The 24,984-nt window shown below is 38.6% G+C and overlaps 1 protein-coding gene across 3 annotated transcripts in view; it reads right to left on the bottom strand.

The window, feature by feature from the left end:
- Window positions 1–7,705: 7,705 nt before the first annotated feature.
- Window positions 7,706–24,984, bottom strand: part of LOC308357837 (histone-lysine N-methyltransferase SETMAR-like) — a 30,462-nt gene continuing 13,183 nt past the window's right edge. For 2 of the 3 annotated variants that reach the window (XM_080827683.1, XM_080827682.1), the window contains 3 exons: window positions 23,099–23,195; window positions 8,970–9,325; window positions 7,706–8,456 (listed from right to left, as the gene is read on the bottom strand). In XM_080827683.1, the coding sequence (XP_080683809.1) occupies window positions 8,433–8,456; window positions 8,970–9,325; window positions 23,099–23,195 (477 nt within the window). In that variant the 3' untranslated portion in view covers window positions 7,706–8,432. The remainder of the gene's footprint in view (window positions 8,457–8,969; window positions 9,326–23,098; window positions 23,196–24,984) is intronic. The other variant, XM_080827684.1, reaches the window with a different exon arrangement.

Here is a 24,984-nt window from a genome sequence, read left to right as displayed (position 1 = left end):
AAAGAGGTGGAAGGGAAAGTGCTTACACAGGTCCTGGCATTTAAAACACTTCAGTAAATGTTAGCAACTCTAATCACTGAGGAATTGTAATAGACACCTGCTGAGTCTGCTATATACCAAGCCCTAGACTCGACACTAAGACATAAAATTCAACGTTAAGTCAAATATTTACTGAAGAAAGGCCAATACTGCCAGACAAATGTAAATACTAGGAAATGCCCGCCCTCAAAAAATATCCAGACTACTGTGGTACATGGCCTAACTAGAATACAACAGAACTGGATTGTTGATGGGAGGAGTAAATCGGTTGACTATTTAGAGCTGTATATAAAAATTTACAATCCTCAGGATGCCTGGGTGGCTCAGTCGGTTAAGCAGCTGCCTTTGGCTCAGGTCATGATCCCAGGGTCCTGGCATCAAGCCCCACATCGGACTCCTTGCTGGGCGGGAACCTGCTTCTCCCTCTCCCTCTGCTTGCCTGCCTGCCAATCCCCCTGCTTGTGCTCTCACTCACTCACTCTCTGTGTCAAATAAATAAAATCTTAAGAAAAAAAAAATTTACAATCCTCTTGGTCTTTGACCTTGCCTTATAATCTAACAATTCCGCCCTTAAGAATCTGTGCAAAAAAAAAAAAAAAGAATCTGTGCAAAAGATATTTTCCACCTGTACTCAAATCCATTTGTGCAAAGATGATGTGCTTTGTGGCACTGCTTGTCAGAGCAAAATGAGAAACACCCCAGATGTCCAACAACAAATTGCTTGAGCAAGTTAAGATATGCATACAACAGAATATTGCTGCAGTTCTTTAAAGAATGAAATAGATCTATGTGAACTGATACAGTGATCTCCAAAATACACTGTTAATTAGAAAAACAAGTCATAGAACACCTTAAGATTGTGCAAAAATAATGCGAAAATATATACTTGCATATGCATTAAGAAACTGGAGAAAAGGAACTGGGGGACAGGCATAGGAGGGAGACTTATTTTTCATCCCATATCCTATTGTTTTATTTGATTTTTCTACTAGGTAAACCTAGTATGGCCTTTTCCCCCATAAAGGGAAAAGGATTTGAACACAACTACTGAGGTACTGAGGAAGCCAGCAGACCCACCGTTGAAGGAGTTAGTAGTCCTAGAAAGCTTTCTAGAAAAGTTGTCACAAAAGCTGAATCCCTAAGGATGTCAAGTGGTGTTGTTTTTTTTTTAAATCTTATTTATTTATTTGACAGATAGAGATCACAAGTAGGCAGAGAGGCAGGCAGAGAGAGAGGAGGAAGCAGGCTCCCTGCTGAGCAGAGAGCCTGATGTGGGGCTCGATCCCAGAACCCTGGGATCATGACCTGAGCCGAAGGCAGAGGCTTTAACCCACTGAGCCACCCAGGTGCCCCTCAAGTGGTGTTCTTAATCAAAAGTGAAGCCGTACTGGGCAGATGGGACAGTGTAAGCAAAGGCAGAGAGGTCAGCAATTTGGTGTTGTGTAACACCAAAACCAGAGCAAAGAGTTAAGGCTGGGGAAGTGGGCCATGTCTAGTTATGCAGGTTTTTGCTACCATGGGAAGAAGTTCAAGCCTCATCCTGAGGGCAATGGGGCAATAAGGGTTTTAAGTTAGGGAATAATAGGATTCGATTTGAATTTGAGAATGATTGGTCCTGCAAAATACCTCAAGTATCGGACCAGAGGAAAGAAAGGTCAGGGGCACCAGGATATCTCAGTCAGTTAAGTGGCTGCTTTCAGCTTGGGTCATGATCCCAGAGTCCTGGGATGGTGCCCCACATCCCACTCCCTGATCAGCAGGGAGTCTGCTTCTCCCTCTCCCTCTTTGCCCCTCCCCCATACTGTGCACACACACACACTCTCTCTCTCCCTCTCTCTCAAATAAATGAAATAAATATAATGAAATATATATATAATGAAATCTTAAAAAAAGAAAAAGTCAGTAAAGGAGGAGAGGGAAGGGATTAAAAAAAGAATGAAGTCCATAGTACTAGAGCTTGAGGAGCCATTTTGCTGGGGCAGGGAGTGATCAGAGATATTTACAGGATGACTCTGAAGTTTCTATTGCAAAGGACTGGAGGAATAGAGGTAACAGTGGAAGATAGTGCTGCAGCTTGCCAAGAATGGTGTGGGGGCATAAATCAGAAATCTAAGCCCTGCAATCCAGACCCTGAGGAGTTTTCTGAAAGTTTCATTTGAATAGGTCCGTTTTCTGGAAATTTCCTCAAAAGGCCACTTGGCTGGGGTAGGCGTTAAGGAAGAGGTCTTTAACTTTATGGGGTTTCTGAAATGGTTCATGTGCCAGAGACTGAGAGTTGGTTGATGTAAACTGCATCTAGGTCCCCCTTTCTCTCTAGCCGCCTTCTAGCTAAGACTAGAAGATCATGGCCATGATCATATATGTGGTGTTATCCCTGGCCTATTAGATATAAACCTGTCTGCTGAGTGGGATTTTTTGGAAAGGTTCTGAGTTCTTGATAAAAATGAACAGATTCATGTCAAAAAAAACTTTGTCGGGGCACCTGGGTGGTTCAGTGGGTTAAAAGCCTCTGCCTTCAGCTCAGGTCATGATCCCAGGGTCCTGGGATCAAGCCCCACATCGGGCTCTCTGCTCCGAGCCTGCTTCCTCCTGCTTCTCTGCCTGCCTCTCTGCCTACTTGTGATCTCTGTCTGTCCAATAAATTTAAAAAAAAAAAAAAAACACTTTGTCTTCTGCCTTTTGCACTTTTTGTGCTTTGCCTTTCACACTTTTTCTTACTATCTGTGGAGTAATGAACATGAGACCCTAAAGGTACAGAAGCCATCTTATGACATAAGACAATGAGGTGTTGTTCTAGTTATCTACTGTTATGTAACAAATTACACCAAAACTTGGTGGCTTAAAACAGCAAACACTTATTATCCCACTTTCTGTGGGTCAGAAATCCAGGTGTGGTTTTGCAGTCTCATCTGAATGCTCAGCTAGGGGGAGATCCACTTCTAAGCTTACTCTTTTGATTGTTGGCACACCCCACTGTCCCTCATCACATCCACATAGTCTCTTCACAACATGGCAATTGTAAGCTGTCTCACAATATGACAATTTGGCTTTCCCTAGAAAAAAGAATGAGAAAGGGGCACCTGGGTGGCTCAGTGGGTTAAGCCTCTGCCTTCGGCTCAGGTCATGATCTCAGGGTCCTGGGATGGAGCCCCACATCCAGCTCTCTGCTCATCAGGGAGCCTGCTTCCCCCTCTCTCTCTGCCTGTCTGTCTACTTGTGAACTCTCTCTGTCAAATAAATAAATAAAATCTTTAAAAAAAAAAAAAAAAGAGAAAGAATGTGCATGAAAGAAGCCACGTTCTTTTTATAACTTAATCTCAGAAGTGGCATCCCCTTACTTCTGCTATATTCCATTAGAAGCTAGAGGTGCCTGGGTGGCTCAGGCAGTTAAGTGTCCAACTTTTGATTTTGGCTTAGGTCTTTGATCCCCCCACCCCCAACGGGAGTCAGGCTCCGTGCTCTGCAGGAAGTCTGCTTGAGGATTTCCTTCCCTCTGCCTTGACACACCCCCTTGCATGCATATGCTTGCACGCTCTCTCAAATAAATCTTGTTTTGTTTTTTTAAAAGATTTTATGTACTTATCTGACAGAGACAGAGAGATCACAAGCAGAGAGATCTGAGCAGAGAACCTGAAGCAGGGCTCAATCCCAGGACCCCAAGATCATGACCTGAGCCAAACGAAGAGGCTTAACCCAGTGAGCCACCCAGGTGCCCTCAAATAAATCTTAAAAAAAAATAAAATAAAATAAAGCTAGTCACTAAACCCAGCCCACACTCAGAGGAGATTACACAGGGGCAAGAATACCAAGAGGCAGGGCTGTCTACCCCAGATGCCATGCATGGATCTATGATCAATCCACTAAGGATGAACAAAAAGCTAGGAAGTGGGGCGCCTGGGTGGCTCAGCGGGTTAAAGCCTCTGCCTTCGGCTCAGATCATGATCCCAGGGTCCTGGGATCGAGTCCTGCATCGGGCTCTCTGCTCAGCAGGAAGCCTGCTTCCCTCTCTCTCTCTCTGCCTGCCTCTCTGCCTACTTGTGATCTCTGTCGAATAAATAAATAAATTCTTTAAAAAAAAAAAAAAAGCTAGGACGTGCCTGGGTCCCTGACTGCATTGTTAAGTACCTATCCCAGTTATGACCTGTCTCCCTAGATTCCTTATAATGTGAAAGAGGAAAAATAGTTCAAAATAAGACACAGCTCCACCCCCACCAGAATAGATAAGAAGAATAACATCAAATGTTAGGGGGGAGCGGGTATAAAATGGTGTAATCTCTTTGGAAAAAGGTCTAGAAAACTAAATATAAACATAGCCTATGACCCAGTATTGACAATCTTAGGTATTTATCCAAGAGAAATGAAAACAAATGTCCACAAAAAGACTTGAGCAAAAATATTCACAACAGCTTTATTTATAATAAGCTCAAACTGTGAAAAAAATTCCACAAATGTATCAAACAGGTAAATAGAAAAATTGTTATATTCATTTCATGGAATACTAGTCAGCTTTTAAAAGGAATGAAATATTGGTACACACAACAAAATGGATTAATTTCAAAAACATGATGCTTAGTAAAAGAAGCCTTACACAAAAGAGCACATACTATACAATTCCATTTATGTGTAGTTCTAGAACAGCCAAAACTATTTCATGGTAGAAAAAAATCAGAGCAGTGTTTGCCTTTAGGGATAAGAGTGGGGATAAAATGAAAAGGTATGAAAGAACTTTCTGGGCTGACAGTAATAGTCTATATCTTCATAGGGGTTTGTGTTACACAAATATTTGCATTTATCAAAACATACTAAACAGTACAATTAAGATTTGGACATTTTATTGAATTTAAATTTACAAGAACAAGAGCCTTAAGGCAATACTGAACTCTAGGTAATGATAGGTATGCTGAAGTATTTAGGGTGAAATGTGCTAATGCCTACTACTTTACATTACAATGCATTTTTAAAAAAGGATAGCTACATGAGTAGATAAGTGATAAAGCAGAGTAAAATGTCAAATGGTACAATCTAGGTGATTGGCATACAGGTGTTCACTGTAAAATCTGGGTATTTTGTATGTTTGCAAATTTTTGTAAGTTACAGTAAACAAAACCTACTTATTTAAGCCACTGTTAGTTAGGTTTTCTTTTTTTTTTTTTTTTTTTTTTAAGACTTTATTTCTTTATTTGACAGAGAGAGAGAGAGATCACAAGAAGGCAGAGAGTCAGGCAGAGAGACAGGAGGAAACAGGCTCCCCTCTGAGCAGAGAGCTGGATGTGGGGCTCGATCCCAGAACCCTGAGATTATGACCTGAGCCAAAGGCAGCGGCTTAAACCACTGAGCCACCCAGGCGCCCCTGTTAGTTAGGTTTTCAATGATCTGCTATCAACATATTCCTTACTTAAACTGATACCAAAACAAGGGTTTTCTACAAAGTGGATGAGACTGGCCCTAACACTTATTCATTCATTTAACAAACATGTATTAGGTACTTACCATGTGCTGGACCTTGTGCTCTTGATAGGGGTATGATCTTGTGAGCAAAAAAGTCCCTGCTGTTGTGAATTTTATAATCTAGCACAGAAGATGACAAACACATACTATCACCCAAATAAACATATAACTACTGTGATTACAGTTATGAAGGAACCATCCTGGAGTCCTAAGGCCATGACAAGGGGACCTGACCTACGGTGGGGTGGGGTAATCAGGTAAGACATCCTGGAGGAAATGTGTGTGACAGTCAGAGTTAATGGCATGAAAACCAGTAAGCAGCATGAACAAATTAACTGAGGTCAAAGGAAGTGAAAGGAGGCTACTGTGGCAAAAGCACCAACAGAAAGAGGAAGACAGAGTCCAACACACTGACAGGTCCTAGAAGAGTCCACTTTCCACTGGCTTTGGATGCTATCTCTGTGCCCAAGATCTTTCACGCATACCATCAAAGTGGCTATAGGTGCTCCAGTCTCACTTAAGCAATTAGATCAAGGCAGGAAGTTCTTTAATAACAGCTATTATGTATATAATAAACCAAAATTCAAAGTCACTTTTTTGTGTGTGTTTTTTTGTTTGTTTTTAAGTAAACTCTACCCCAGTATGGGGCTCTAACTCATTACAAGATCAAGAGTTGCATGCTTTACTGACTAAGCCAGCCAGGTGCCCCTGAAAGCCACTACTTACTCCTTTTTTTGGTTGTTGTTAATTTATTTATCTGACAGATAGAGATCACAAGTAGGCAGAGAGGCAGAAGGGCAGAGAGAGAGAGAAGCAGGCTCCCTGCGGAGCAGAGAGCCTGACTTGGGGCTCCATCCCAGGACCCTAGGATCATGACCTGAGCCAAAAGCAGAGGCTTAACTCACTGAGCCACCCAGGTGCCCTGCCACTTCTTACTCCTTTTGCAGTCAGGACCCAAGCTACCTCAGGGACATGGTGGGAAGATGAGATGTAGCAACCTCCACCTCCACTCCTTTCTTTCGACACTCAACCAAGGAGCTTTTGAAAGCTTTGTTTTTGGAGTGCTAAAAGGGTATTTACTATCTCACATAACCAAAATACACTAATAGTAGTTCTGGCACAACTCATTCCATGTGTTTGCTCACAATGAACCAGGGTTCATTTCTGCCTCTTAAGTCTACACCCCTTGTTGGGGGGGGGGGGTAAGGATAATTGATAGGATAATTCAACATCCTATAACTGCTCCTTTCCCTGTCTCATCACATTTCACTGGTTCTTCTTGGAAGAAACCACTCATTTGGAGTGAACAGGGATATCTGCTGACTTTTTTTTAAGATTTGAGTTATTTGACAGACATAGATCACAAGTAGGAAGAGAAGCAGGCAGAGAGAGAGGAGGAAGCAGGCTCCCTGCTGAGCAGAGAGCCTGATGCAGGGCTCCATCCCAGAACCCTGAGATCATGACCTGAGCCAGAGGCAGAGGCTTTAACCCACTGAGTCACCCAGGTGCCCCACTGCTGACTATTTTAGACTAAAGTCCATCATCCAGCTCTGGAAGTCTAACGAGAGGTCTGAGAAGTGAGGGAAGGATGGATGGCCACAAAGCAACTACTACCCAGACAAACTATACAACACCACTTTCTACCACATCGGCCATCCTTCTGTGACGATTTGACATCACCCTTGTGCTTGCTGACTTTCATATAAAGTCCTTCCCACACCTCTGGTTTTAGCCTTGTTACCCTATCAGTCTGAGCTAAGTCTCAGGCTTCATTCTTGATTCATTCTTCATTCTTGAGAAGGAATTCACAAAAACATTGACTAGAGGGCGCCTGGGTGGCTCAGTGGGTTAAGCCACTGCCTTTGGCTCAGGTCATGATCTCAGGGTCCTGGGATCGAGTCCCGCATCGGGCTCTCTGCTCAGCAGGGAGCCTGCTTCCCTCTCTCTCTCTCTGCCTGCCTTTCTGTCTACTGTGATCTCTCTCTGTCAAATAAATAAATAAAATCTTTAAAAAAAAAAAAAAAAACATTGACTAGATTCCTTGACAACCCAAGGATGGAACAGTAAAATCAGCAGGTGACTCCAGACCAGGGCACCCAGCCAGAGGAGTAAATTAGAGCTGAAAGACAAAAACACTCTGCTCAAAAAGCCTTGTGTCATAGTACTTGGGCTGCTTCTACCCAAAGGAAGGGACATCTTTTTTTTTTTTTTTTTTTTTGGTAAATTTGCAATAATTTGCAAATAATTGCCCATGGTCTTTAATTCTTTGGCTCACAGTCAAATTCTACTTTAGGGGATTTCCATTCCATCTTTCCCTCCATTCCTTGCCCTCCCTCCTTCCCTCTATGTCTCTCAAGTAAAATCCATTCCAGATGTCTTTTTCTCACCTCTTAGCTTTTAGGATTCCTTAGCTATCCTTCACAGATTAGACACAGTAGATCATCAGAAGGGAGAGAAGCAGGAAGAGAACCATTCCAATATCTTTACCCCAACTTAATCCATGAATGCCAGAAGTAACTGCAATCTAGCTACATAATCATAAAGAGGCCATTAATTATGGTCTCTGATAGGCCACTTACATTTTTTTTTTTTAAATAAAGAATCATGGACGAAGGACTGGCTTTGTGTGACAGAATAAGTATTATCACTCAAAAGCACCAGTATGCCATGTCTACTGTGTGCACGGCTCTTGTATCAAAACATGCTTTCACTTCTTTATTCAAAAACTATCTTCCGAAAGCCTGAGAGCTTTTGCTTATCCCCCTAAAACCCTCTTTACCCGGATTTTTGCATGGCTGAGTCCTAAGCATCTTTCACACACACATACACTCTGGGTTGTTCCACATTCCTCCAATGAAGAAGCTCAAAACTCAGGGGCAGCTTGTAGTTTTCCAGTATATTAGGTATCTTTCAGTCTTCATGTTCTGCCAGGGTCTGGGAAGGTATTAAGTTGAGCCATATGAAACTGCCTTTATATAAAAATGAAAATGTTGTGTTTTTCAGAAAAAGAAAAGTTTTATTCAACCAAAATACACACTATTAGCATTAACTGCTTTCCCCCAATGATAAATTTCTCCAAATGTATTTAAAATTCAGCATTGTTAAAATTTATTCAAATCCTTCCACTACTGTTCTCTATTAGAGAATGCTCTGTTTCTTGGAGTTTCAAATGATGACAAATGATACATAATTTCAACTTCTTTACAATAAGATGCTACTGTTAGTTTTGCCTGAGTTAAAAGTAATGAAATACTCTCTTTGCAGACCACCATACAGTTACCAGAACCTTCTTTTTGGTTGCAATGATGGTTTTAACACACTTGGTAACTTCTCCAACACCCAACCATCACCCAGACCACTTTCATTTTTTGTCAAAGTTTATGATATTCTTTAAAATAGGTCTCTGCTCTTTCAAATCTTAAGGTATGAGCACATCTCTAATCATCTCAGTTTGTGATCATCCATTAGTTGGTGTTACCTACCCATTTGTCCAACTTTTTCACCTTTCCTATTGCAGCCAGGTGTCGAGAAATTGTTGTAGCAGAAACTCCTAAGTCTGCTGCGAGGCCTCGAATTGCTGTTTTGGGGTTAGCTTCCACCATGGCTCTCAATTGATCTTCATTTAAAACAGATTTGGGTCTCCCTCGAGGCTCATTTTTCAGACTCAGATCCCCAGAACGAAATTTTTCAAACCACCAACGGATAGTCCTTTCACTAACAGAGCCTTTTCCAAAGACAGAATTGATGTTTCTACTTGCTGTGGCTGCACTGTGTCCTAGTTTAAATTCATATAAAAATAGTATTCGCAAATCTTTCAAAGATATGCTACTGTTCACTTCTGTGGAGGAAATAAATAATAAAAATTCAGCCATCAAAGCAAACTGAAGACCATAATATCATTATGAATACTAAACAACACAACTGAAAATAGACCTGACATCAACTTTATCAATCATGGTCAAGTTTCAACTAGTCAAATATCAGCAATTTTATCTGAAGGATACATGTTTTCATCACTGTGCTCTGCTGCCACCAGTTTATATCAGGCAGATGTCTTTACAGTAGGAATACAATTTCCAGTGATTTTATAAGCATCATCATAAAAGAAATACTTCTGAACTAAAATATGAGTTCTGCTTTTAAATCTAGGAACTTAGGCCTGCCACACAATTTTTTCAGTACTATCAAATTAAGATCTCAGATCAATTTAATGCTTGGAAAAAATTTCTCCCATAATGGGTTGATAAATACCTGCTTCTGATGTTTTCTGACAGAAGTATTCATAGGTTTTCCTTTCCCCCTTTTCACATGATCTGAATGACTGCTACTTCACAAGTTCTTTATATTTTCTAAAACCTTATTTACTATGGAATTTTTCTTATTTTGCCTATTTCACTTTTTTGGGCTTCATAGTTGTGGAAATGAATGAAAATAATATTTCAGGTATATGAAAGAACTGTTTTCCATTTTCTCCTGGCATTCATGTATTCTAATGGCCCTAGGGTCCACTGCCCAGTGGACTTTTTAAAAACTACAACCATAACATACATGTGCCCTAAACCTACCAAAGGTTAAAAAGGAGAGGGAGAGGCATTAATTCAGCAAAATTCCAATCTGGACAATGTTTGGGAGCAATCTTGGGGTAGGAAGGGGAAGTTTTTCTTTTCAGCAGCTTTAATTCCAGCCCCTTATAAGTATATATTACTCCAATAGTAACTTTTCCGCCTTTATCCTCCCCTATGCTTCCAAGACAATAAAGTGGAAAAGAATTCTATTTCTTTCTACCACCACTTGAGTTCTAAACTATTTCAAGTAAGTTGATAATCTTCTTTATAAAAGCAGGAAAAAAAAATTCTGACCTCAACCATAATATATTGTGAGATATATCTATATATATATGTGTGTGTGTGTATGTATGTGTGTGTGTGTGTGTGTGTGTGTGTGTATATATATAGCAATTGTAAGATAAATATTAGGAAGGTGAGCAGCTTTATTTTAGCCCCTAAGTCACTGAAAGCAATTACCCTATTATTCATAAAGGGAACAGGAATAGGGAGAGAGGTTTCCCATCATATACTACTATATTAGTAGGTTTAATTAATGCAAGAAGCCACCTCTTCCACTTCCAACAAACTACTTGAGATATAACCAAAAAATAAAACTTGTTTTAATACAGAGCTAAATCCAAAAGCAAAAGAGAATTTCCCAAGTGCAAAAAAGTAGGAAACACTAAAAAAAAAACCACAGTGGTGAAGGGGCACGTTAACAGAATTCATATCTCAGAACTACATACAAATAATGGAACAATCTGAAACAGAGACATTTTAAGAAAAAAGTATGACATTTTAAAGCATGCCTTTAATGTTCAAAGAGAAAACAAAGAAACAGATTTCACTAAGCAAGAACAGGCCATTGTAAAAGAAAAAAACTTCCACATTATATTTAGTTTTCACATTTCCTTAGTTTCCTCCAATCTCTGACAATGCCTTGGTATTCCCTAATTTTCATGACCTTGACTCTTGAAGAGTACTGATTGCTTTATCTTGTCAAATACATTTCATTTGGGTTTGGCTAATGTTTTCTAATGATTGGACTAAGGTTATACATTTTTGGCAAGAATACAAAGAAATGATGCATCCTTTATCATGGGTTTCAAGATGTGAATATGTTTTGTTATTGTGATGTTCACCTTGATCACTGACTAAGATAAATTTTGGCAGGCTTCATCCCATTAAAATTACTATCTTTGCCTTCGTGATTAATGAAGATCTTGGAGAACATACTTTGAATCTATACTTTTCCTCAAATTTTCACTCACTAATTTTAGAATCAATTGGTGGACCTTGTCTGCAACAATTATTACTGTGTTTAGCTAAGGCTTATTTTCAACTTCCCTCAATCCATCCAACCTTCCACAGGTATTAACTGGAATTTACTATAAGTGAAAACTGTTCATTTCCCCATTTATATCTATATCAGTGTGGACTCATGGATATTTATTTTATTATCCCATGGGTTATAATCCAATGATTTCATTATTTCTTTTGCTCAAATTGCTCCAGCTCTGGCCATTAGAACTCTTTCAGTATGGTTCTCAAGTTCTTTCACACTACCCCTCCATTTTTTTTCTTTAAGCATTTTGTTACCTGGCATACATCAAGATGTTCCAGGCACCTTTACCAACCACTTCTCCAAGAAATGGAGAATCAGAAATAAAAAATTGGATCCTAGGTTTGTTCATTAGTCACTCTCAGTGGAAACAGCTAAGAAACATATGCATAGTAACCAATACATATAATATCTCAGATTCCAAACCAACCCACCAGAGTTCATTTTAGCCTTCTCCTTTCTCTATTTGTGAGAAACCCAGTTTTTGTTGTCTAAAACATATTTGCCTATTTGTTCAGTTAGAGTACACACAGAATTGTTAATCTATGCCCTTGTGACAAATATACTTACTGACTATATTATAGCATTAATGTGCAATTCTTTTTATCTTTACCATTACAGTATCCAATCAAGATGTTATTTTCCGAAACAACTTGGAATAAAGTTCTTTTCTTCTCCATCCCCTCTAATGTCACTCCTTCCTCACTAGTTCCCATATCCTCACTTTTTTGCACTCCTTTCCCACCTACCCCCTGTAGATTACCAATAATCACTTTGGTTTCCGGTTTATCCTCCCAATATTGATTCTACAAAAACAAGAAGATACACATGTACTGTCTCATATCTCTTTCTTTCTTACACAGAAGACCATATACTATACTCTTGTGCTTTACCTTTGTCATTTAACAGTATATTATCTCAGAAACACTCCATATTTGTTGATACAAACCATTCTCATTCTTTCTTTTTCAACACAGCTCCATTACTCTACTGAACGGATATATCACATTTTAATCACTTTTCTATGTATGAACATTTAAACAGTTTCCAATATTTCGCAATTACATTGCATTACACTGCGGTAGTGAATATCTGTGTGTATGTATTTTTATATTGTTAGAGGTGTATCTAAATGGTAGAGTCCCAGAAATGGTTTTGCTGGATCAAAAAGTAAATAAATATATACATATAGTATTTTTTTTAAAGATTTTATTTATTTGACAGAGAGCGAGAGATCACAAGTAGGCAGAGAGGTAGGGGGAAGCAGGGTCCCTGCTGAGCAGAGAGCCCAATGCGAGGCTCGATCCCAGGACCCTGAGGCCATGACCTGAGCTAAAGGCAGAGGCTTAACCCACTGAGCCACCCAGGTGCCCCCATATACAATATTTTTGAGTATTGCCACATTTCCCTTTGGAAGGGCTATAACAATTCACATTTTCACCAGCAATGTATGAGTGCCATTTCTCCACAGCTTCAACCAACAAAGCATACTGTCATATTTTAAAGTTTTTGCCATTGATAGGTATTATTTTAATTTGCATTTCTATAATTATGAGTAAATTTGAACTTTTTTCCATATATTTTAGGCCATTACTATGTTTATTATTACTATGTTATTTTTTTGTGAGTTGTCTCTTCATATCTGATTCCCATTCTATCAGACTTTTGTAACTTTGTCCTCAAATTTTTTCTTTTGAAAATCTCGAAACCACTGTTTATTGTCAAGGTGAACTCAAGGCTTCATGACAGACTTATCAATAGAATTTCTGGTAGCAAGTATGAGACAGGGATCAGCTACCCCACAGCAGGGTTTGGTCATACTGAATGAAAATGGCTTTGAGCTCCTTCTTGGAAGTCTCATCAATGTATTTCTGATAATAAGGACCCCAGGGCTTTGGAGTTGTGCTAGCAGATTGTGCAAATCTGGGTCATGTGACCACCAACCTTCACATGTACTGTGACATGTGAAGTACATCACAGACTCAGATGCCCACCCCAAGAAATCATTCCCTGCCCAGAACAGATTCCAGTAGCTTGTACTGCTGTGTGTACTGCTGGATGATCTCCAGGGGCTGCCCATTCACCTGGATAAGGCTGCTGCCCCATCTGCAACCATAGCTGTGGCCATCTGCTTGTGTCCAAGGACCTGCAGAGACTGCAGAAGGCCCTTGGACTGCACGGCTGCCAATGTAGACAAGAGCTCCTTACCACATGGTGCCACAACCAGAAAACCTTTTGTCCCTCAAATTTTAAGAGCTGTTTAAATATAAAAAACATTGTCCTTTTTATGTGGTATATATTGTGAATATTTTCTCCCAGTTTCTTCTTGACAAACTTTTATTTATAGGATTTTTTATTATCTAAGAATTTAATTTAGTGAAATTTATCAGTCTTTTCTTTTACTGCTTCTGTATTTTAAGTAACAGCAAGTCTTTTTCTACACCAAGATTATAGAGGAATTAACTCATAGTGGTGGATAAAGATAGCCTTTAGCCTTTTTTTTTTTAAGATTTTGTTTATTTATTTGACAGAGAGAGATCACAAGCAGGCAGAGCAGCAGGCAGAGAGAGAAGGGGAAGCAGGCCCCCCCGCCCCGAGCAGAGAGCCTGATGTGGGGCTCGATCCCAGAACCCTGAGATCACGACCTGAGCCGAAGGCAGAGGCTTAACCCACTGAGCCACCCAGGCACCCCAAAGATAGCCCTTTTAATAATAGTGCAGGAACAAGTGGGCAGATTTGGAAAATGCTAAAAGTGGGTCACTCATTGTTCCATGAAAAAGAAAGTAGATTGGGGCGCCTGGGTGGCTTGGTGGGTTGGGCCTCTGCCTTCGGCTCGGGTCATGGTCTCAGGGTCCTGGGATCAAGCCCCATATCGGGCTCTCTGCTCAGCGGGGAGCCTGCCTCTCCTTCTCTCTCTGCCTGCCTCTCTGCCTACTTGTGATCTCTCTCTTCCTGTCAAATAAATAAATAAAATCTTTAAAAAAGAAAAAAGAAAAAGAAAAAGAAAGTAGATCATCTTTCAAAGAAGTTTCCAAAAACTTTCCAAAGTTTAGCAAAGTTGTAGGGTACAAGAGCAAAAATCAGTTCTTTTTTATACACCAGTGATGAATAATCTGAATAAAAAACTAAGAAAGCAATTCCACTTATAATAGCATCAAAATAATAAAATACTTAGGAATAAATCTAAGGAGGTAAGACTTTTTTTAAAGATTTTATTTATTTATTTGACAGAGAGAAAGAGAAAGAACACAAGCAGGGAGAGGGAGGCAGAGGGAGAAGCAGACTCCCCGCAAACCAAGAAGTGGACACAGGGCTTGATCCCACAATCCTGGGATCATGACCTGAGCTGAAGGCAGACACAACCAACTAAGCCACCCAGGTGCCCCAGAAGGTAAGACTTTTATGCTGAAAACACTGTTGAAAGAAATTAAACAAGACCTAAATAAATGAAAAGACAATCATATTCATAAGCAGGAAGACTTAATATCATTAAGATGTCAATATTATCCAAAGCAATCTAAAGATTCAACACAATCCCTACCAAAAATCCAACAGCCTTTTTGGCAGAAATGGAAAAGCAGATCCTCATTTTCATACAAAATTGCAAGGAATCCTGAATAACCAAAATAATCTTGAAAAAGAGTAAAACTGGTGAACTCACACTTCCTAACTTTGAAACTTACTACAACAGCCACAATAATTAAAACAGTACGATATGGGCATAAGAACAAACATAAAGACCAATGGAACAGAAAGCCCAGAAATAAACCCTCACATATATGGTCAACTGATTTTCAACAACAGTGTGAAGACCATTTAGTGGGAAAGGATGGTTTCTCAACATGGTACTGAGAAAACTGTATATCTACATGCAGTGTGAAGCTGGACCATAAACCACACCACATACAAAAATTAATTCAAAAATGGATCAGAGACCTAAATGTAAAAACTAAAATTACAAAAGTCTTAAAGATAACATTGAGGAAAATGTTCATGGCATTGGGATTTGGCAACAATTTAATGAATATGACAACAAAAGTAAAAAACAAAACAAAACCAAAAACGGGTAAACCGGACTACATCTAAATCTAAAACTTCTGTGCCAAAGATTCTATCAATAGTGAAAAGGCAACCTACAGAATGGAATATTTGCAAACCACATATCTGATAAGGGGTAAATAACCAGAACATATAAAGAGCTCCTACAACTCAACAACAAAATACAAATAGCCTGATTTTTAAATGAGCAAAGGACTTACATCAATGTTTCTCCAATAAAAATATACACATGGACAAGGATTTGAAAAGATGCTCAATATCATTAATCATTAAGGAAAGGCAAAACAAAACCACAATTATCAACTCACACCCATTAGGATAGCTACTAACCAAAGAAAATAACAAGTATCAGCAAAGATAAAGAGAAATTGGAACGCTTGAGCACAATTGTTGGGAATGGAAAATGGTGCAAGCCTCTATGGAAAACAATCATGTTAGCTTCTCAAAAAATTAAAAATAGAATTACCATATGATCCAATAATTCTCCTTCTGGGAATATATGCAAAAGATCTGAAAACAGAGTCTCAAAGAGGTATTTATACACCCACATTCATAGCATCATTATTCATGACAGCCAAAAGGCAGAAACAACCCAAGTGTCCATCAACCAATAAATGTATAAACAAAACATAATAATTGCATATAACAGTATTATTCAGCCTTGAAAAGAAAGGAAATTCTGACACATGCTACAACATACATGAACTGTGAAGACATGATGCTAAGTAAAATAACCTGGTCACAGAAAGACAGATACTATATGATTCTACTTATGACATACCTAGAATAGTCCTATTCTTAGAGACAGAACATAGAATAGACCTTAGCAGGGGGTCAGGAGGGTGGGGCAGGAAGGAATGGGAGTTGTTTAAGATTATAGAGTATTCAGTTTTGGGAGATAAAAAAGTTCTGGAGATTGACAGCACAAAGATGTGAAACTACTTAACACTACTGAACTACATACTTGAAAATGGTTAAGATGGTAAATTTCATATTTTTGTATGTTACCACAATTAACAATAAAAATCAAAGAAAAATTAGATAAGTTGGATCTCATCAAAATTAAGATTTTTGTTCATCGAAGGACACTATCAAGAAAGTGAAAAGAGGGGCGCCTAGGTGGCTCAGTGGGTTAAGCCTCAGGTCATGATCTCAGGGTCCTGGAATCAAGCCCTGCATGGGGCTCTCTGCACAGCAGGGAGCCTGCTTCCCCCTCTCTCTCTGCCTGCCTCTCTGCCTGCTTGTGATCTCTCTCTGTCAAATAAATAAATTAAATCTTTAAAAAAAAAAAAGAAAGTGAAAAGACAAATGGCAAAAAAATACTTGCAAATCATACTTCTGATAAGGGCTTAATACAGAAAATATATAAAGAGCTTCTATAGCTTAAAAAACAACCAAAACAACCCAATTAAAAATGGGCAAATGAGCTGAATAGAATTTCTCCAAAGAAGATACATAAATGGCCAATAAGCCCATGAAATGATGCTTAACACTGTTAGTCTTTAGAGAAATGCATATCAAAACCCAGTACGGTGACACCTGGGTGGTTCAGTCAGTTAAGTGTCTGCCTTCTGATCAGGTCATGATCCCAAGCTCCCGGGATCAAGTCCCGCAACAGGCTCCTTGTTCAGTAGGGAGCCTGTTTCTCCTTCTGCCTGCCGCTCCTTCTACTTGTGGTCTCTCCCTCTCTGACAAATAAATAAAATAAAATAAATCTTTAAAAACAAAACAACAACAACAAAAACCAGTAAGATTAACAGTTACATCTACTAGGGTGGCAATAATTTAAAAAAAACAAAAACAAAAAACAAACAAACAGAAAAAGACATCAGGGGCACCTGGGTGGCTCAGTCAGTTAAGCATTAGACTCTCGATTTCAGCTCAGGTCATATCTCAGGGTCATGAGATGGAGCCCAGAGTCAGGCTCCTCGCTGGGCATGGAGCCCGCTTAAGATTTTCTAACAAATCTAACAAATCTAACAAAATCTAACAAATTTGGTAAGAATAAGAGAAATTGGAACCTCTGGGCATTGCTGTGGGAATGTAAAACAGCACAACCACTGTGGAAAACAGTCTGGCATTTCCTCAAAAGGTTAAACTCAGAACTACCATATGAGCCAGAAATTCTACTCCTAGGTATATATCCAAAAGAACTGAAACCAGGGGTTTGAACAGATATCGCTACACCAATGTTCATTACAACAACCCTAGTTGTTGCCCATCGGCAGATGGATTAAAGAATGTGGTATATACATAAAATGGTAATTACTCAGACATAAAAAATAATGGCATTTAAATATATGCTACTTGGGGCGCCTGGGTGGCTCAGTGGATTAAAGCCTCTGCCTTCGGCTCAGGTCATGATCCCAGGGTGCTGGGATCGAGCCCCGCATTGGGCGCTCTGCTCAGCCAGAAGCCTGCTTCCTCCTCTCTCTCTGCCTGCCTCTCTGCCTGCTTGTGATCTCTGTCAAATAAATAAATAAAATCTTTAAAAAATAATAGTAATAAATAAATAAATATATATATGCTACAATATGGGTAGACCTTGAAAACATTATAATTAATAAAATAAGCCAGACATAGAAGGACAAATATTGTATGATTCCACTTATATATGAGGTGCCTAGAATAGGCACATTTACAGAGATACGAAGGAGAGATTGCCAGGGATTGGAGGGAGGTGTGTGGGGGTAGGGTAGAGGTGTGGAGGAAGAGATTGTTTAATGGGTACAGGGTTTATGTTGGGGATGATAAAGTTTGAAGTAAAACAACAGTGATAGAGACATAGTATTGTGAATGTTTTTAATGCCACTGAATTGTACACTTACAAATGGTTAAAATGATAAATACGTTATATATATTTTACCACAATTAAAAAAAAGAAGAAGTTCAACTTTACCCTAGTAGTCTGAAATACCGCCTTTGTCATATACTAATTTTTCATATGAATTTGGGTCTAATTCTGCACTTTTTATTCTTCTCCACTGGTCTATTTGTCCCTGTCAATCCCACAACAATGTTTTAATTACAGAGGCTCTACCATATATATATATTTTTTTAATTATTGTAATTAAGCAGGTTCCACATACCATGTGGGGCTTGAACTCACAATGCTGAAATCAAGAGTTGCATGCTCTACCAACTGAACCAGCCAGGTACCCCAAGGCTTTATAATATATTTTAATGATTAGTACTGCTATCCAACCCTCATAGTTTTTCTTTTTTAGTATTTTCCTGGTTATTTCTAAAATCCGTTTTATTGGGACGCCCAAGGTGACACAGTTGGTTAAGCAACCAACTCTTGATTTTGGCTCAGGTCATAATCTCAGGGTCCTGAGATTAAGCCCCAAGTTGGGCTCTGTGCTCAGCGTGGAGTGTGCTTGAGATTGTCTCTCCCTCTCCCTTTGCCCCTCCTTCTCATGCTCTTTCTCTCTCTCTAAAGTAAATAAATCTTCAAAAATAAATAAATAAAATATAATCAGTTTTATTGAGATATAATTCACATCCCATACAATTTACCCATTTGAGATGTACAATTCAGCGGTTTGGTTTTTTTTTTAAAGATTTTATTTATTTATTTGACAGACTGAGATCGTAAGTAGGCAGGGAGGCAGGCAGAGAGAGGAAGGGAAACAGGCTCCCTGCCGAGCAGAGAACCCAATGCAGGGCTCGATCCCAGGACCCTGGGATCATGACCTGAGCCAAAGGCAGAGGCTTTAACCCACTAAACCACCCAGGTGCCCCACAATTCAGTGGTTTTTAATACACTCACAGGATTGTGAATCCAATTTTAGGACATTTTTCCACCTCCAAAAGAAACTCTGTACCAACTAACGATTGTTTCCCATTCTCCCCCATCTCTTTCCCAGCCCTAAACCATTAATCTATTTACTATCTATAAATTTGCCTACGTGGACATTTTCTACAATTGGAGTCATAAAAGTACGTGATCTTTTGTGACTGGCTTCTTGCACAAAGCATTTTTGAGTCCTTCATGTTGTAGCATATAACAATACTTCCTTTCTTTTTACTGTCAGATATTATTCCATCGTATGTATATACATTTGTTTTTCATCAGTTGATGGATATCAGGACTGTTTCTACTTTTTAGCTATTATGAATAATGCTGCTAATAACATTCATGTATAAGTTTTTGTGCCCACTTCTGTTTTCAACTCTCTTGAGTTTAAACCTAAGAGTGGAATTGTGGATCATAACTCTATATTTAATCATTTGAGGATTAAATCATTTGAGGATTAAATCACTTGAGGATTGTTTTCAAAGTATCTGCACCATTTTGCATTCCTAAAAGCAGCATATGAGGGCTTCAACTTCTCTACTTCTTCATCAATACTTGTTATTTCCTCTTATTATTGCATCTTAGTGGTGTGAACTAGTATCTCATGATTTTGATTTGCACTTCCCTAATGACTAATAATGTTGAACATCTTTTGGTGTAGTTACTGGTCCTTTGTATATCTTCTTTGGACAAATTCCTTCAAATCCTCTGCCCTTTTTTTAAATTGGGTTATTTCTCTTTTTATTATTGAGGAGTAAGGGTATATATTAGGGGGGGCGCCTGGGTGGCTCAGAAGGTTAAGCCTCTGCCTTCTGCTCAGGTCATGGTCTCAGAGTCCTGGGATCGAGCCCTGCATTGGGTTCTCTGCTCGGCAGGGAGCTTGCTTCCCTCTCCCTCTCTGCCTACTTGTGATCTTTCTCTGTATCAAATAAATAAAATCTTTTTTTTTTAAAAAGAGTATATATTAGGGATACAAGTCCCTTATCAGATATGTGATTTAAAAATAGTTTTTCCCATTCTACGAGTTGTCTTGATATCATCTGCAGCAAAAAAAAAGTTTTAAATTTTGAAATAGCCCTATTTATTTACTTATTTATGTCATTTGAGCTTTATATCTCATATTTAAGAAACACCGCCTAACCCAAAGTCACTAAGATTTACTGTTATGCTTTCCTCTAGGAGTTTTAGTTTTGTTAGCTCTTACATTTAGGTTTATAATATATTTTGATTAATTTTTTTAAGTTTTTTTTTAAGTTTATTTTAGAGATACAAAGTGAGAGAGAGAGTACACAGCAGAGTGAGAGGGAGAAGCAGACTCCATGTTGAGTCCAATGCAGGGCTCGATCCCACAACCCAGAGATCATGATCTGACCTAAAATCAAGAGTTGGATGCTTAACCAACTGCGCCACCCAGGCGTCCCATATTTTGAATTAATTTTTATGTATGGCATGAGATAGGGTGCCAACTTCATTCTTTTGCATATCCAGCATGGTATCTCAATACCATTTGTTGAAAAAACTATTCTTTCCCATTTTATTTCCTCAGATCTTTACTAAAAGTCAATTGACAATTTTTGCCGCTATTTTTGCATGTTTATTTTCCATATGAACCTTAAAATCAGCTTGTCTAACTCAATAAAACAACTTGTTAGGATTTTTATTAAAATTGCATTGGGGCGCCTGGGTGGCTCAGTTGTTAAGCATCTGCCTTCAGCTCAGGTCATGATCCCAGGGTCCTGGGATCTAGCCCTACATCAAGCCCCACAATGGGCTCCCTGCTCAGCCAGAAGCCTGCTTCTCCCTCTCCCACTCCCCTTGCTTGTATTCCCTCTCTCACAGTCCCTGTCTCTGTCAAAAAAATAAATAAAATCTTTAAAAATAAATAAATAAATTTTAAAGAATAAAATTGCATTGATTTCATAAATTAACTTGGGAAGATTAACATCTTTATGATGTTGAATCATCCTATTCAAGAACAAGGGATGTTTTACCATTTGCTTAAATCTGTTTCAGTGTCTTTTAGGAGTGTTTAAAATTTTCCTAGTATAAGTTTTAGGCCATTCTTACTAAATTTATTCCTAAAGATTTAACTCTCCATGTTGCTATTGTAAATGGGCTTTTCTCTAACATTACGTTCGGTATAAGCTATTTCTATATATGAAAGCTGATTTTTTTATGTTAATTTTAAATCCTGATCCTTCACTCAATTCTTTCACTGTATTGAGTTACTTTTATTATTGATTTCCTGGAGTCCAGCTATACTATGATCTGCAAATAGATATTGTTCTACTTGTTTACCACTTCTATGCTTCTTCTTGATTTCTCTTATCTAATTGTCTTGGCTACATTACCTCTAACATAATGCAGAATAGTAGTGAAGATAGTGACAATGTTTGCCTTATTCCTGATATGAAACTGAAATGGAAATGCCTATAGAGTTTCCCCATTTAAATAAGATAGTACCTTTAATGCTAAAATATATACTTCATCAAGTTAAGTAAGTACTCTTCAAATCCTATTCTCTTAAGTGTCTCTATCATGAATGGGTACTTAATTTTGCCAAAGGTTTTCTCAGAATCTACAGATATAATCTTATTGTTTTTTCTTTATATTTATTAACATGGTATATGATACTAATAGGTTTCCTTATATTGTACCAATCCTGCATTCCTGGAATAAATCCAGGACTTAGAACTTCTGCCTTTGTTTTTTCCTCTGCCTAGAATCTACTTTCTCTGGTTTTTATAGGTCTAGCCCCTTCATCTATTCAGACCTTATAAAATATCTCCTCCTCAGAGATGCATTCCCTGGACCACTCAATCAAAAGTAACCTTCTAGGGGCACCTGGGTGGCTCAGTGGGTTAAAGCCTCTGCCTTCGGCTCAGGTCATGATCCCAGGGTCCTGGGATCGAGCCCCATATCGGGCTCTCTGCTCAGCAGGAAGCCTGCTTCCTCCTCTCTCTCTCTGCCTGCCTCTCTGCCTGCTTGTGTTCTCTGTCTGTCAAATAAATAAATAAAATCTTAAAAAAAAAAAAAAAAAAAGTAACCTTCTAGTTAACCTATAGGACAGTACCCTATTTTAATTTCCTACCCAGCACTTATTACTAGCTGATATTCTCCCTGTATATCCCATATGTATATTCCTATACAAATATCTTCAACCGCTAAAACAGTACTAAACCTGTCTTAGAAGTAGATTTATTGCTGTATGCCCAAGATATATAGTACCTGGAATATGTTAGGCACTCAACAGTTGTTTGCAATATCTACTATCATCATGGGCTCACTACTGATACAACATGTGATTTTATCATAGGAATAAAAAAGCAGTAACAAAACTCACCTTTGAATACACTTAGGGCATAAGTCTAGACTTCTCAACATTAAAGAGAAAGCTAGAAACTCAAACAAAATTGAAGTGGGCAATTTTTAGATAGTCTAAATCAGCGAATCAAAAAAAAAACCTCCTAATTAAAAAATTATGATACTAAAATCAAGGTTTCCTTTCTTCCAATTAACATTTTCTAATTAAAATTTCTCATTAAAATTTGTTATAAAATTTATCAGGAAAGGAGTTAACATATAAATTGGATGAAGAATAAATCAATGTAAATGACTTATTGTATCTAATAAAAACCAAAGGTACTGAGTTTATAAGCCTGATGATTCACAAACCTGTAACCCTGGAGCAAATAATACATTAGATGTTAATAAAAATAATTAATAAAAAGACAAAAGTATTCTTCAATAGATTTTAGTATTATAATTCCACCAGAAAAAAAAAATTTAACTCACAAAAATTAATTTTAACTTTATATAATGGAAACCATAAAAAACAGAAAGGTGGTAAACTCTCTCCTTTACCTGTAAAAGGTGATGATTTCTCTGAGTGTTTTACTTTTAGAAGTTTCCTATTAATAAATACATAACCACAGGGACAAGATTTACATGCAACAGGAACCTAGAGGGGAAAAAAAAGGGAAAAAAAATATTACTACTTTACTATTTATTACACTTCTGAAGTATTTATGTGTCTTTTCAACTAAGCAATAACTTACTTGAAGGTAGAGATCACACTTTTATTAAAACTCCACCTCTTCATAAAAATTATTCAAGATAGGAAATCATACCCATCCCATTCTCCTAATCCTTTATAGTTCCAAGCATATGGTAAATGTTTAATAACAACTAATGTGAGTGGCCACAGGAAGAATGTAAAGGAAAAAAAAAACTATTTGCTGGCTGGGGTAGGAGTCAAGGTGGTGGAGGAGTAGCAGACCAAGATGACATCAGTTAGCAGTTCAGCTACATAGTTATCAAACCATTCTAAACACCCACAAACCCAACAGGAGATCAAAGAGAAGAGCAGCAATTCTAGAAACAGAAAATTGACCACTTTCTGAAAGGTAGGACATGCAGAGAAGTGAATCTGAAGCGAGGGAAAGTTAGACTGTAGGGGGAGAGGCCAGCTCCCAGCAAGCAGCAGAGCAACAAAGCAAAAAATCCAAACTTTTAGAAGTCTGCTCCACTGAAGGACATTGCTCCAGAGGTCAAGTGGGGGTGGAGCCCATGCGGGGACAGTGTGGTCTCAGGTCCCACGGGGTCACAGAAGTATCAGGGGTGTCTGAGTGTAGCAGAGCTCGCAGGTATTAGAGCAGGGAAGCCAGCTACAGAGACGGAGCCGAGGAGTGAGCTCTCAGCTTGGGGTTACCTTAAACTGTGATCCGTGGCACAATCAGACCACTGCTCTTCAAGCAGGGACCCCACAAGTGGCAGATTTGGGGAGACCTGCTTTCCTTCTCTAAAGGCAGGAATCTGCTGAGTTTGGAGACTCCAAATGGACCTGTGTGCCAGAGACGGAGGCGCTCGATCACAGGCGGGTGAGCTCAGAGTCCGCCGGAGACCAGGGAGATGGGAGTGACTGAACGCTTTTCTCCAAGGGCACACTGAGGAGTAGGGACCCAAGCTCTCAGCTCCTCCAGGCCAGAGATTGGGAGGCCACTATTTTCATTCCTGTGCTCCAGAGGTCTAGAGAAAGCGTTCAGGTAACAAAAGCTCCCCAGAGCAAACCTAGGCAGATTACTTAGTCCTTAGCCCGGCCCCTGGTAAGGGCACAATTCCGCCTCAGGCAAAGACATTTGAGAATCACTACAATAGGCCCTGCCCAGAAGATCAGCAAGAACATCCAGCTAAGACCAAGCTCACTGATCAAGAAGAGCAAAATTCCAGAGGAGGGGGAAGCAAAGCATGGAATTCATAACTTTGTACCCATGATTCTTTAGTCTTGCAAAGTTAAATTTTTTTAATTTTATTTTTTTCTTATTCTAATTTTTTTAACTTTTCCTCTTTCCTCTTTTAACGTTTTTTAACTAGTTTATTGTAACAATACCTTTCTTATAAAAAACCTTTTTAAACCTTCATTATGATAGTCATTTTATCCTTCATCGTATCTAACTTAATTTTTTGTATACATATAGGGATTTTTCTTCTAAAAAATTTTTGGGATACAAACTCTTCTAATAGATCAAAATATACCCTAAATCTAGCACAGGACTTTGTTCTCATTTCCAGCCTGAGCAAATTCTCTCCACTTTCTTTTTCTTTCTTTTTCTAACCAACTTATCAATACCTTTATTAGAATTTTTTTTAATTTTCATCTTTACAGTCATATTCCATCCCTTCATCATGTTTATCCTTATTTTTGTATATATATAAGTTTTTCTTTCTTTAAAATTTTGGGAGGTAGTTTC

This window comes from Martes martes (genome assembly GCF_963455335.1).
Source record: "Martes martes genome assembly, chromosome: 17".
Lineage (NCBI taxonomy): Eukaryota > Metazoa > Chordata > Mammalia > Carnivora > Mustelidae > Martes > Martes martes.
Note: the sequence above shows the minus strand (reverse complement) of the source record. Positions and strands in the feature narration are given on the sequence as shown.